Source organism: Panthera tigris, chromosome F3 (assembly GCF_018350195.1).
Source record: "Panthera tigris isolate Pti1 chromosome F3, P.tigris_Pti1_mat1.1, whole genome shotgun sequence".
NCBI classification, from domain to species: domain Eukaryota; kingdom Metazoa; phylum Chordata; class Mammalia; order Carnivora; family Felidae; genus Panthera; species Panthera tigris.
Genome location: NC_056678.1, coordinates 57,315,611 through 57,328,853, shown reverse-complemented (window position 1 = coordinate 57,328,853; position 13,243 = coordinate 57,315,611). Strand labels below are relative to the sequence as shown.

General features: G+C 41.6%; 1 protein-coding gene across 1 annotated transcript in view; it reads left to right on the top strand.

Annotated features, from left to right (window-relative positions):
* The first annotated feature begins 5,477 nt into the window (after positions 1–5,477).
* SLC30A10 (solute carrier family 30 member 10) overlaps positions 5,478–13,243 on the top strand; it is a 34,439-nt gene continuing 26,673 nt past the window's right edge. Inside the window, exon 1 of the mRNA XM_042976789.1 lies at positions 5,478–5,934. Coding sequence (XP_042832723.1) covers positions 5,487–5,934 — 448 coding nt within the window. The 5' untranslated portion in view covers positions 5,478–5,486. The remainder of the gene's footprint in view (positions 5,935–13,243) is intronic.

Below are 13,243 nucleotides of genomic sequence, written 5' to 3'. Positions count from 1 at the left end.
CTTTAAAACACAAGGTTTTTTTTAGTGGATCCATGACAAAAGCCTGAAAAGTAGATCAGAAACTAATAACCACATTTTGTCCCATAGCCCAAGGCCATTTTGGAGGAAGTGGCAATCATCGGAGCAAAGACAAACCCCAGGCTATTTTTTGAAGCTTCAGATGAGTAGAACTAATCACAGAAAAGCTTGAAGTTTGCTGCTTTAAAGGTATTCACTATTTAAAGGAACCTCCAAATAATTATGTTGAGGAAGGAATCCTTCATCCAAAATCTGCTTGTGATAAATTGCTTTCTTTCTCAAACTGAGGTTCAACTAAAATACCAAAACTTTTTCAAACATCTGAAGAGTGGTGGTGCTTTTCAAGAGGGTGCTAAACCTGAATCCAAGTGATATCCTTTAAGAAATGATCAGTATTTTACTTGCAGATGACAGCCATTAATTAGATACATGACCAACAGTCACAAAAGTGATTGTGTGCCTTGTGTTTGTTCCAACAAGAAGAAAACAAATAGGTCAAGGTATATTATTGCTGGCTGTGCTCACTAGGACCTGCTAGTGTATATTATAGGATAGCAATTTCTAGGTTCATCCATGGCTGTTCAAAATAGTTCCTAATGCCAGTAAATCATTTGACACCTTCATGAAAATTAGTAACAGCAACTTCTCTGGCCTGCTGCTGGGGAGGCTTTGAGGCTTGAGATCAGCAACAAGCAGAGAGAAGGCATTTTGACTGGAGAGTCTGTGCCTGTCCCCCTACTTGGTATCTGATTGTAGTTATAAATATTAGTCATCTGTCATAAAGCTGTGGTTTTCAGGGGTTGTCAGGAGCATCAGAAGTTTGGGGAGGCGGCTACCGCTACCAAATCTTCGGCCTTTTGCTTGTTACTTTCGCCGCGTCTAGAAAACTCCAGCCATTTATTTAATAAATTTGAGCGCCTGCTTTGTGCAAAGTGCCTAAGCAGACAGCAGCGAGTAGAGCCAAACATGAGTTTTCCTCTTCTTGGCTCTATCTCCTTGAAGTTATCTAGTTTGGCTGCAAAAGCAGGCAATGGAGTGGACAGGGAGGTGGAGCAGGGAACTGGGGCTGAGCACTGTGAAGAGGGGGCCATTGCCTCGGTGACCCTCACGGAGACATGGCAGGATCATCCTTGCCCGCAGCAGCGTGCTGACAACAACCCCTGTACTCAAGATGATAATAGCTGGAGAATGAGGTCCACCCGATCCTGCCACACCTCAGGCTTGAAATCACAGAGACAAACACATTCCCCTGGCTCAGCAGGCGATGTGAAAACGGTGCCTCCGTTTCACTTTACTGGAGGATTCAAGAGTTTGAAACATCCGTAGTGCTGAAATGATACAAAACTGTTTTAAAGGAGTCTCATGTAATGGGGATATCTCACAATATATTTTAGTTATGTTCCCGAAAGCAAACTTTGTGACTGGGAAGAATGTGTTGAATGAGCGAGGAGCTTGGGGGATATACAGGCTGGTGACGGTGCTAACAACAGAATTATGTGGTAAAAATGTCATTATACTGTATTTCCCTCATTTATTCATTCTCTCACTCTCCTGGACAATTATTTCCTTCCTTCCTTCCTTCCTTCCTTCCTTCCTTCCTTCCTTCCTTCCTTCCTTTATTTTTCCCCTCAATTTTTCCAGATTACCCCTTTCTGACTTCGAGTTGGTCATCTCGATTTCGATTTCATCAAGAAGATAGAGACAATAAGAATAGACCCACCAGGGGCGCCTGGGGGGCTCAGTTGGAAAAGTGTTAGACTTTGGCTCAGGTCATGATCTCACAGTTTGTGGGTTCGAGCCCCGCATTGGGCTCTGTGCTGACAGCTCAGAGCCTAGAGCCTGCTTTGGATTCTGTGTCTCCCTCTCTCTCTGTTCCTCCCCCACTCATGCTCTGTCTCTCAAAAATAAATGTTAAAAATTTTTTTTTAATAAAAAAAAAAAAATGGACCCACCAGGACCTCCCGCCACTGCATCTACCCTCTTGTGTGGGTACATGCTGTCATCTTCCCCAACTTGTCGATTCCCTTATCCCTTTAGCCTTAAAATAAAGCTATCTGTACTTGCCAGCTCCTGTTTCCCTTGTCTGTTCTGAACCCACTTCATTTGCCCTCTTGTTCAGGCCACCAGTGGCGTCTGTAATGTGAAATACGAGCCATCACTTCTAGTCCTCCTCCCGTTTACTCTCAGCGTTTGGCCCGGCTGATTCCTCCTCTTCTTTGAAACACATTCTTCCTTGGCCTTGAGAATACTATACCTCCCATTTTCCCTTCCGCCTCTCTGGTCCTTCTCTCTCATCTCTTAGCATTGTCTTCTCTTTACAATTTTCTCTCATTTCCCTGGTTGACCTCCTGCAGTATATTGTCAGCATTCAAGTTCATATATTCCCAGCCTTTCAGCCTGGCTGTCTAATAGATACACCAAACAATGTCATTTCTGCTCCTTGCTCCCCTGCACCCCCAATCCTATAGCTGTCACCTTTGTCCTACTTCCATCTCACTTGCAACTTCAGGCCACAGCCCTAATGTCACCTTGACTGTTCTCTTTCATACCTCTCATCCAATTGCCCAGCAAATGCTATTGGCTCTAACGACCCTGAGATCGAGACCTGAGCCGAAATCGAGAGTCGGATCCTTAATAGACTTGAACCACCCAGGCGCCCCCATCCTAACCATTTTTAAGTGTATGCTTCAGTGTTAAGTATATTTGCATTTTGGGGTAGCCAATTAGCAGAACTTTTCCATCTCACAGAATTGAAGCTATATTCATTAAACAACTCCCTCATGTCCCCCTCCCCCCAGCCCCTGCAACCACCATTCTAACTTTTTGTTTCTATGAATTTGACTGCCTTCGATAGCTCATAAAAGTGGAATCCTTCAATATTTGTCTTTTTGTGCCTGACTTATTTCACGTAGCTTGGTGTCCGCAAGGCCCGTCTATATAGTAACGTGTTAGAATTCCCTTCATTTTTAAGGTGGAATAATATTCCATTGTATGTATACATATGTGCACACACACACACCCACACCACATTTTATCCTTTCATCTGTCAATGGACACGTAGCCTGCTTCCGTCTCTTGGCTGCTGGGAGTAGTGCTGTTATGATACACAGACCCTGCTTTCAATTCCTTCGGTTTTATAACCAGGAAGTAGACTTACTGGATCAAACAGCAATTCTATTTTTCATTTTTTGAGGAACTGGCATACTATTTCTCATAGTGACCACACCGTTTAAAATTTCCTAGTAATTTTTCAACAAAGGGCTTTGCGCTTTCATTTGGTACCCAAGCCCATGGATTATGTGGCCGGTTCTGCCTGGGTCTTCCCACTTCCCACGTGGTCCAAGTCACCGGCCTTTTGTTTAGATTATTGCCACAGTCTCCTAACAGGTTCCTCGGCTTTCATGTCATCTCAACCCAGGATCCAAAGATTCTTTTAAAACGTGAATTCGGTCTTGTCATTGTTCAGCTCTCCCATCTCAGGATACTACATGATCCTCCCCCCCCCCCCCCCATTGCTTCTCAGACCCCACATCCCGTTTGTCTCCCTCAGTCACTCCTCTCCAACCACACTGAGCTCCTTCCCTGCTCCTTGAACTTCCCATGCTCTCTGCTTCCTCTGCCTAAGAAAGAACTGCTTTCAGGCATCTTCATGGCTCAGTCTCTTCCTTCCTTTCTTTCTTTCTTTTTTTTTTTTTTTACAGCCCACCCACGTCCCCCGTTCAGATCTTACTCAAGAACATCTCAGTCAATTCTTCCCTGACCACTTTATTTAAAATAACACCCCCACCCCTATATCAACACTGTATCCCTCTTCTCTGCTTCATTTGTCTCCATTATCCTTATTACCATCTGACATTCAGTAGATTTTATGATTAATTTGTTAATCTCCCTCCCCCACTAGAATGTAAGCTTCATGAGGGCAGAGACTTTCCTCTGTTTTATTCACTGCCGTCTCCCCAGAGTCTAGAACCATGTGTGACATGTAGGAACTTAGTATCTGTTGCGTGAATGGACGAGTGAGGTAGTCTTAGTGCAGTAATTTTCATAATCTCATTCAAAGTCCCAATATTAGAGTATCAGCTGACCAGGAGATTATTTCTGAGATGCTGAGGAAATTACTAGGGCTGCATCTAAGTTGTCAGTGTTTTCCAGATGAAAAAAAAACCAATATGGTGTGTATATAAATAGAAAGATGCATTAAAAGGAATTGGCTCATGCGATGGCGGAGGCTGAGAAGTCCCAAGATCTGCAAGGTGAGTCGGCAAGCCCGAGGACCAGGGGACTCACTGGAGCAGGTCCAGTGAAAGACCACAGGCTCGAGACTGAGGATGAGCTGATGTAGGGGTTTAAGCCTGAAGGCAGGAGAAAGCCAAGTGTTCCCACTTGAAGGCAGTCGCAGGACCAATTCTCTCTTACTTGTAGGGGGGAAGTTCTGTTGATTCCTTCCAGTGAATGCACGAGGCTCTTGTACATCAGAGAAGGGCGATCTGTGGCACTCAGTCTACCAATTGGAATACCAATCTCATGCCGGAATGATGTTTGACCAAATGTCTGAGCACCTGGTGGCCCAGTCAAACGGACACAAAAAATTAACCATCGCAGTCAGACACTTTTTTAATTCAGAAAAGATTGGGTATAGTAATTTTAATCTGCGTTCCTCTATAGGATTGACTGTAGAGAGTCTACTCAAAACAATAGAGGCCGCTACTGTTTTAGATATTCGGGACCTGGAAAATCGTTATGATTTATAAGTGACACATTGATAAGATTAAAAACAAAAAAATTTGCTTGCATCAGCTAAATTGAGTTATTCTAATTTAGCTTTCTTCCTGAAGCTAACTGGGATCATGGCTTTAGCTCCTTCGGCTTAACGGTGTTTTATCTTTTCTGAACATGAGGAATGTTTTTCTTGTCTTATTTGTGGAGAATGCTTGGAAGTAGGGTGCTTGTTATTCCGGATTAGTGGACACGACAGTAGAAAAATCACCCTAGCCTCTTTGGCTTTGACTTCTTGTAGCTCTGATCTGTGGATTAGAGACCCCTAGAATGTTCCTTGTTCCATGTGGTTAACAGAATTCATATTTTTTACCCACCAGGCAGACAAGACCTGATTGTTTATGACAAAAGGCTTGACCCACCACAGTAGCTATTGCACACACCGAGGCTGGAAAGGCCAAAGCCACAGATGAACTTCTGCCCGATTCAAAGATCCGGAGGCTCCTGGCTTTTGTGCATAAACACACAATGAATGAAAGAAGCCCCTCAAGTCTGCATCGGACGCCCGTGCCTTCACTTTCCGTAAGTCCCAGCTCACGTGACATCTCTTGCTTAATTGCCCTTTAAACTGTTTTATGGCTTTATAGCAGCCTATAAAAGGTGATTTCCAAATATGACAAGTGCTGCAAGGCTGAAGGGGAGAGTTACCCTTCCCAAGAGAGGGGTGAGGAGCTGCCCGAGAGCGGGGTGCCATGGGGCGATACTCGGGAAGAAGCTTCCGGTTAGTCCTCCTGTGCGCGGTGAGCGTCCTCCTGTTCGTGATGGAGCTGGTGATCGCCAACATAGGCAACTCCCTCTCCCTGGCCTCCGATGCCTTCGCCGTCCTCTCCCACTTTGTTTCCATGATCATCGCCTGGCTTGGCGTGAGGGCCAGCAGGATAAAACGGCACAGGAAGAGCACTTTCGGCTTTCTCCGGGCAGATGTGGTGGGAGCGTTTGGCAACTCCATTTTTGCCGTGGCTCTGATGTTCAGCATCCTGGTGGAAGCTGTCAAAAGGTATATCGATCCCCAGAAGACAGAGGAGCCACTGCTGGTTCTCAGTGCTGGAGTTATTGGCCTCTTCTTCAGTGTCCTTAACTATGTCACCTTGGACTGCTGTTACTGCACGGCACACAGGCCCCAGGGAGACACTGAAACAGGTAAATAGCTCCTTAGATGTTATAGCAGATGTGGTCGGCCTCGTGGCTGGTGCCGTCTGCGGGGGCCTCTGACGGTGCTTTTGAGACAGGCCCAGCTCGTTTGGTCGGCCTCGTGTCCATGACTTCACAAAAGATCTTTCTCAAAGGAGTTGCTTCCAGGCCAAATTTGCTGGTGAGCTGGGTGGCCACAAGCCGCTTTCATCTTGGGGGCTTTAATTTTTAGTCACCAGGAATGAAAAGTGTTCAGAGAGGTAGACAGGGAGTAAAGGTACTGAGCAGGGCCATGAAGGGAGCAATTTGAAAGAAAGTGGATGTGGCATTGAAAACAGTCTCCTTTAATAAGTGGCCAGATGCGACACGGCTGTGTTTGAATTTAAAAATAATATTTTAGAGTCCCCATAAAATATGTTTAAGAAAATACTGGGCCCTCTAACCAGCTGATATCAAGCAAAGGGTCAAACAAGTGTCTTGGCTGACAAATTCATAGGACTATATACTGGAAGAATTTACAGAAAATGGGGAGAGAAAAAATAAAGGAGATGATCTAGTGAACTTAGTTCTTTTTAAGATGGAAATATTTGGACTTATTGTATGCATCCATTCTATTTGACAAAAAGAAAAACTATTTACACATGAAACTTTTGGAAGGGCTTAAGAGTGGGTACCACTCATTGGGCCATCTGTCAAAAAATGGAGTTAAATCTTGGGAGAGAGCAGTTGACTCTAAAGCAATGAATCCAAATGATAAATCATTAGATGAAAATGCTTCTTTATTCCTACAGTACGAATTAAACATATATATAAAGAGCTTCTTGCAGAAGAGAGAAATTTCCAGTGCTTTTTAAAAGAGTCCCATAGCATGAACAGACCAGATTCAAATCATGGCTTTACCACAGGGCAGCATTCGAGTTAGCTCAGCTAGCCTGTCTGCCCACAGGTAATATGAAAGTAGGAAGCACCAAGTGATCCTGAGTGTTTAGCACTTAACAGGCACTTGGTAAAGAGTAACCTGTTTTTTAAAAAAATCACAATGCATGGGGCGCCTGGGCGGCTCAGTCGGTTAAACTCTCAGTTTTGGCTCAGGTCATGGTTTGTGAGATCAAGCCCTGTGTTGGGCTCCGTGCAGACAGTGTGGAACCTGCTTGGGAATCCCTCTCTCTCTCTCTCTCTCTCTCTCTCTCTCTCTCTGCCCTTCTTCCACTCTCTCTCACTCAAGATAAATAAACTTAGAAAAAAATCACAATGTAAGCTTTTGAATTATGTAATAATCCAGTATTATTGAATTCTAATTGCTCATCTGGATTTGAAGAAATTTTAAGATTTTCCTTATTTGATGCTGATCAGTTTTCTCTGGGTTTGGATTTTTCATTTTATTCCTTCTGCCTTTGCTCCCAGTGTAAATTATGTCCACTAGGTCCAGTCTTTTATGCTATCTCTGTCTAAATTTCCCGATTAGTAGAATGTATGTTATGAGAGCACCTATAGTATGTATTAAGGATAAAAGGGAACAAAGAAGAAAATAGAACCTATATCTTTATTCAATTTAATGAATCAGTTAAAACCTTATCCTTTTAAAAAGACAATTAGTTAATTTGAGACCCTAAGCCTTGTTTACATCAGTCATCATGTAGAAATTATTACTTGAGACTCCAGATTATAAAATTCACATATCTGATGTAAGAAAAATATATTTCTTATTGCTAAGTATAATTTTAAGGCAAGGAAGTGGATTTCAAACAAATGGTTAGTTTCAGCTTTGGAAGTGTCATCATCACTAAACTTACCATTGTGTTTCAGACATATGGTATATTTTAGGCAAAAATATACATACAATAAAAAAATTTTAGGCAAAAGGTTTAACTCTGACCAATGTGAGAATTGATAGACAAGTATAATTTTATTTTTATAAATTGAATTATTGTCATATAGGTCTTAGATTAGCTCTTGTTTGGGAAGTGCTGCTTTCTAATGTTTATGTCCATGCTAAGACAACAAAAAGAGGCTTAAGACAAATATTTCACCCTGATCATATCAGTTTTTATTGCCTAAATTCCAGAATATCTATCTTCTTTTGAAGCGTTGGATGCTATACAATATTCTACTTTATATAACTAAGTACAGTGATAGGTATACACATAGAGCTAATGATTTAAGATCCACATTCTGTGTTCACTTTCTTTTGATAGCTTTTGGTATTGCATTCTTCTGGTAGAAATTTTAGAATGTGTAAACCCTCCAAGTAATTTTAAGATAGCTACTTTGTTTTGCATTTATTGAGTTATGTACTTAGCACTTTTAGTAAAACATACATTTTGGTATCTTTCCCATTACCTAAAAAAGTTTAAAGTAAACATTTGGATGAATCTCAGAAACTGACATTACCCCATTTTAATTGTCTTCCATTTCAAGGAGAAATTGATTAATCCATACACATTAATTGATACCAGGAGGTATACAATATGAGAGAACAATGACTCTTGACTTCAGAAGATTTGACGTCCATTTAGGATAAAGAATTTCTGTATGCCTAGAACCCTAGCTTGCAGTGCTGTGGTCCCTCCTGGGTTAGTGATCAGAGTCAGGATAATCTATCACTGCTTCTGTGGGATCTGTGGCCAGAAAGTTTTTACTTAGCAAGTCTTCAGTCTCTTTTGGTTCTGTGGATCTTTAACTGGTTCTGCTGGATCCATCTGATGTGGGAATTGTATCAGTTACATCTGCTGTCTGAGGTCATAGGAAAGTAAAATATAAGATCACTAACTCTAAATATTAATAGAATAGACTGTCTAAACTGTTAAGACTTTAAAATATCCGTGAGTTTCAAGGAGTAAGAAAGGTTGGAAAATCAGACAGATGGAGCCAGAAATTAAACAATAAAACAAAACAAAACAAAACAAAAAACCCTGGGAGAAAAGAATGTAGAAGATTCAGCTGAAGGACCCCGGAAACCCTGGGTCAATCCCTCGCTGGCATGAGTCCATCCCTGACATGAAAAGTGATAGGGGAGTAGGTATTTTTGGCTAAAGTAAAAGGAAAAAATGAAAAAAGTAAAAATCACAAGCATGGAAGAAAAAACAAACAAGGGGGAAAGTCTGAAATGTAGATGGTTACGTGTGTGTTTGGGGAAAGAGCAAGAGGTTAAAACAACATGTAGATTCAGATCCCAAGAAATATGTGACACCAGCTTTCTTTCTCTAGACTTAAGGACTAAATCTGCTGTGCTTACAGTTTTTCCTACTCCTTGTTTCCTTGACTTTCCTTGACTTTCACATTGTCTTTTATGTTTTGTTTTGTTTTTAAAAATTGAGTTTTCTTTAAAATATAACTACTGTAACTCTCTATGCACTCGCCCTATATTGAACAGATACCTTTATATACATTGGCCTTATTTTAAACCAAAGACAATTTTGTGTAGATCTGTCTGGGATATATTAGGCTTGCCATTTATATAATTTATAGGTGAACAATTTATATCTGAAATATCTGCTTATTACTTTTATTTTATTTTTTTTACAAAATGCCTTTCCTTTGAATTTATTTAAATTGTTTTCGTTTTGAGTCCAAATTGTGCTCATTCTCTCTCTCTCTCTCTCTCTCTCTCTCTCTCTGTCTCTCTCCTCTTCCCCCCCCCATCCCCCAGCCTCCTCCTCCCACCCTCCCTGTCCCTGTCCCTTTAGCCACCTTTCTGGCATTATGTTTCTCCAACCAAATCGCTGGAGGCAGTGACAGCACAGTAATCAACCAGACACACTGTTGTGGAAGGTTGTAACACACTGCTGATTGGTTGTTCTCACAAGCTTCTAATTTAGACTCAGTACTAGTTAAGACTCAATACCATAGCCTGATGGGAGACTTTCACATGGACAGTCCTGTAGACCCTGAAAGCAAATCTGGTTTCCTTTCCTTGTAGAGCAAATTTGATCCAGAAACCAGCAAAATAAGCAAGGCACTGAGATTTTAGGAGAGGCAAGGGGGAATCGGCTTCCTATCTCCCAGTAGCAAATACCGGGGAGTGAATAAGAGGTCAGAAACTGCACCATGGAACACAGCTTTTCAAACTGGAAAGGGAAAGTTTTCTGGGCAGAGCTTCCCTGAGTTCTGTGTCTAGTTCACAGGAATGATTGGGAGTTTACAATATTATTACATCATTTTAAGAATCATGCTTAATTCCCAAACCTGTTACTTTGCCACTTGTCCATACCTGACGCTGTTGTTTTCCAAGCACTGTGTTGGATTTTGAACAATTAACTTCCACATGAGGGTTCAGTGGTAAGTGCACACACACACACACACACACACACACACACACACACACACCCCTATCATAGATTACAGAGTCTCTCCCACGCTAGATGTTCTTTATATTCCCTTACATCTCTTTCTATGTGTTCATGACAGCTTGGTGAGCCCCTCCTCTCTCTTTTTGCCCAATTACAGCGTTCTGGGTCAGTTCTAGGGAGTGAATAAGAAAGATTAACAAAAGATTGAAAAATAGGTGCTATTTCACATTTGTGAAGTCAAATTCAACTGAAGGGGAAAAAAAAAAAAGGATAAACCAGTTCCTTGTTCTCAGCCATTTTCTTCTAACATGCAGAGGCTATTCTGATATCTGAGTTAAATGTTAATGAAAACCAAGTGTTTACTGACATCCATGGGTTGTCGGGCACTCGGGAAGTGTACAGACAATAGTCACAGCACTGCGTGGCATACATTTGGAGAGCTGCATGTCTTATGAAATAATTAGAACGTATTGCATTGATTTGCAGAATTGTATGTATTGTGACAGAATATTTGCTATTTACATTTTACAGACAAGAAAACAGAGGTAGAGTCAGGTCCATGGTCATACAGGTAGTTCATGGTAGGGCACAAAGAAATTACAAGGTTGAGTCTAGGCCCTTAATTAAAGACCTACTCTGCTTCACCAAAACAAACAAACAAAACAAAAACAAAAACAAAACAAAAAAAAACACTGGAAATTTGCTCAGCAATAATCACAAAATAACATGTCAAACAGTGCCAATTAATACACTAAAAATTGAATCCCAGTAGCTGACTGACCTCTAGAAAGATACTCAAACTTTCTAAACCTCAGTTTCTCTGTCTGTAAAGTGGGTAGTGTCTATCTTTTAAGATGTTGCAAGGATGAAATTATATTGTGTGTGTGAACTTGTCGACACAGTGCTTGGTGGTAGTGGATGGTAGTGATTGTCCAAGGACTGAAGGGCAAAGAATGAATGAAGTATCAGTAACACCCCTCTGGGGACAAGTCCCTTGCTTTACTTCACAGCCATGACACAGAGCCCACCTTATCCTGGACCAACACTCATAACTGTTTGCTGTTAGTTATGCATTTGACCAATACACACCCATCGCTACTCCTGGAAAACCACACAAAACATGTATCTTACTGATGACAAGTTAGTAGCATCCTTACTAGGATGAACCAAAGGGAACATGGACCAGTCACTGGAAAACACGTGTTCTAGCCCTTCTTCCCTCATGTACTGGGTCTGATAATGGAGAAGATACTTAACCATTTTGAGCTTCATCTCATGTATCATTACACCGACTTTAAAGAATCAATATGCTTTTCTTTTGTTAAGTGATACCTTCATGATGCACGATTTTTCAAAGGGTTCTTGTAAATGTTACTTTCCTCGTTTTCCGTGTTCAAGATAACACTTTGTAGAAGGGCATTGGTTATATTTTTCAACTGTTAAAAATTATATTATTTTTAAATATATTTTTAATATGTTTATTTTTGAGAGAGAGAGAGAGAGCAAGCATGAGCTGGGGAGGGGCAGAGAGAGAAGGAGACACAGAATCTGAAATGGGCTCCAGGCTCTGAGCTGTCAGCACAGAGCCCAAGGCAGGACTCGAACTCACAAACTTGTGACCTGAGCCAAAGCCAGATGCTTAACCGACTGAGCCACCCAGGTGCTCCAAAAAATTATATATTTTAAACCTTTGTCATGGTATTAACATCAGACTATCACATTCATGAAAATAATGCAAGTGTAGTTCATATTTCCAAGTTGCAAATGAAGAAGCCGAGGCACCAAATGTTTTAATGTTAACTCACAGTTGGTGCTGGAACCAGGACTTTGCATTTCCATACCTCTATCCTGCCATAAGGTGATTTGCCTTTTAAACATTTCCCTACAGTTCTGACTAGTGAGTAATGACATCCCCATTCACCTTGCTCATAGGCCTAATTTTCCAAGAAGGTGGGGTGAGAGTAAACTTACTCTTTTGGTTTTCTTTTGCCAGATGCTTACAGGATGTAAAGACATATTTGTTATTTTTCTCCTTTGTCTTGGTCTTTTGACAGAGACAGTAGTCAACACAGTTTTTAGAAAACATTATGTGTAACTGTCTCTGATGACTATGACGTGCCATCATTTTTTATAAGTGGCCATAAATCTAGTGACTCCTTTTTCTTAGAATGTTTTCCAAAGTCCACATCCTGATATTTATTGTTTACCTTTGAGAAGGTGTCTTGAGAGAATTTTGAGGAAAGTAATTTTCTTTAATTTTTAAAAATACTTATTTTTGAGAGACAGAGAGAGAGAGAGAGCATGAGCAGGGCAGGGGCAACGAGAGAGAGGGAGATACAGGATCCGAAGCAGGCTCCAGGCTCTGAGCTGTCAGCACAGAGCCCGATGCGGGGCTTGAACCCACGAACCGTGGGATCATGACCTGAGCCGAAGTCGGACGCCTAGCTGACTGAGCCACCCAGGCGCCCCGGAAGTAATTTTTGATGAAGCCTATCTATGCTCTTGCTCTTTATCTGCAGTGACAACACTAAAAATGTATCAACCCAAAAGACAATAGGAAAAAGATGATCCTAACTCAGACCAATGAGAACTAGAGATTTGTTCCTTACGGGGGAGCGGCAGAGAAGTCAGGTTTGAAGGAGGTACTGTCTGGAGGGTCCACTTGTTTTCTGTAGGATTCTTTACCTGAAGAAACTGCCTTGAGATTTTGTAGGACAGAGTAAGAACGGAGCCAACATCCAGCTCTATAGCTGGTGACTAGAGTCAATTGAGGAGATTGGACATTATAGAGCCAATAAATAACTTCCACCTTGAGGCTTGAGCTAGGTGAGGATGAAGGAATCAAAGATGGTCAGATAGCAATAAGAAGAGTAGTTCAGTTCTTGACAAAAGCCGGATGGGAGAAGGTACTTTCAGTATCGTAATAGACTTCCTAGCGCTCATCTCAGTAGTAAACATACCCTTCCTCTTGCAAGCAGAGCTCAACAACTTGGGGAGCAGAGGTGGGTCCCTACACACACAGAATGTAC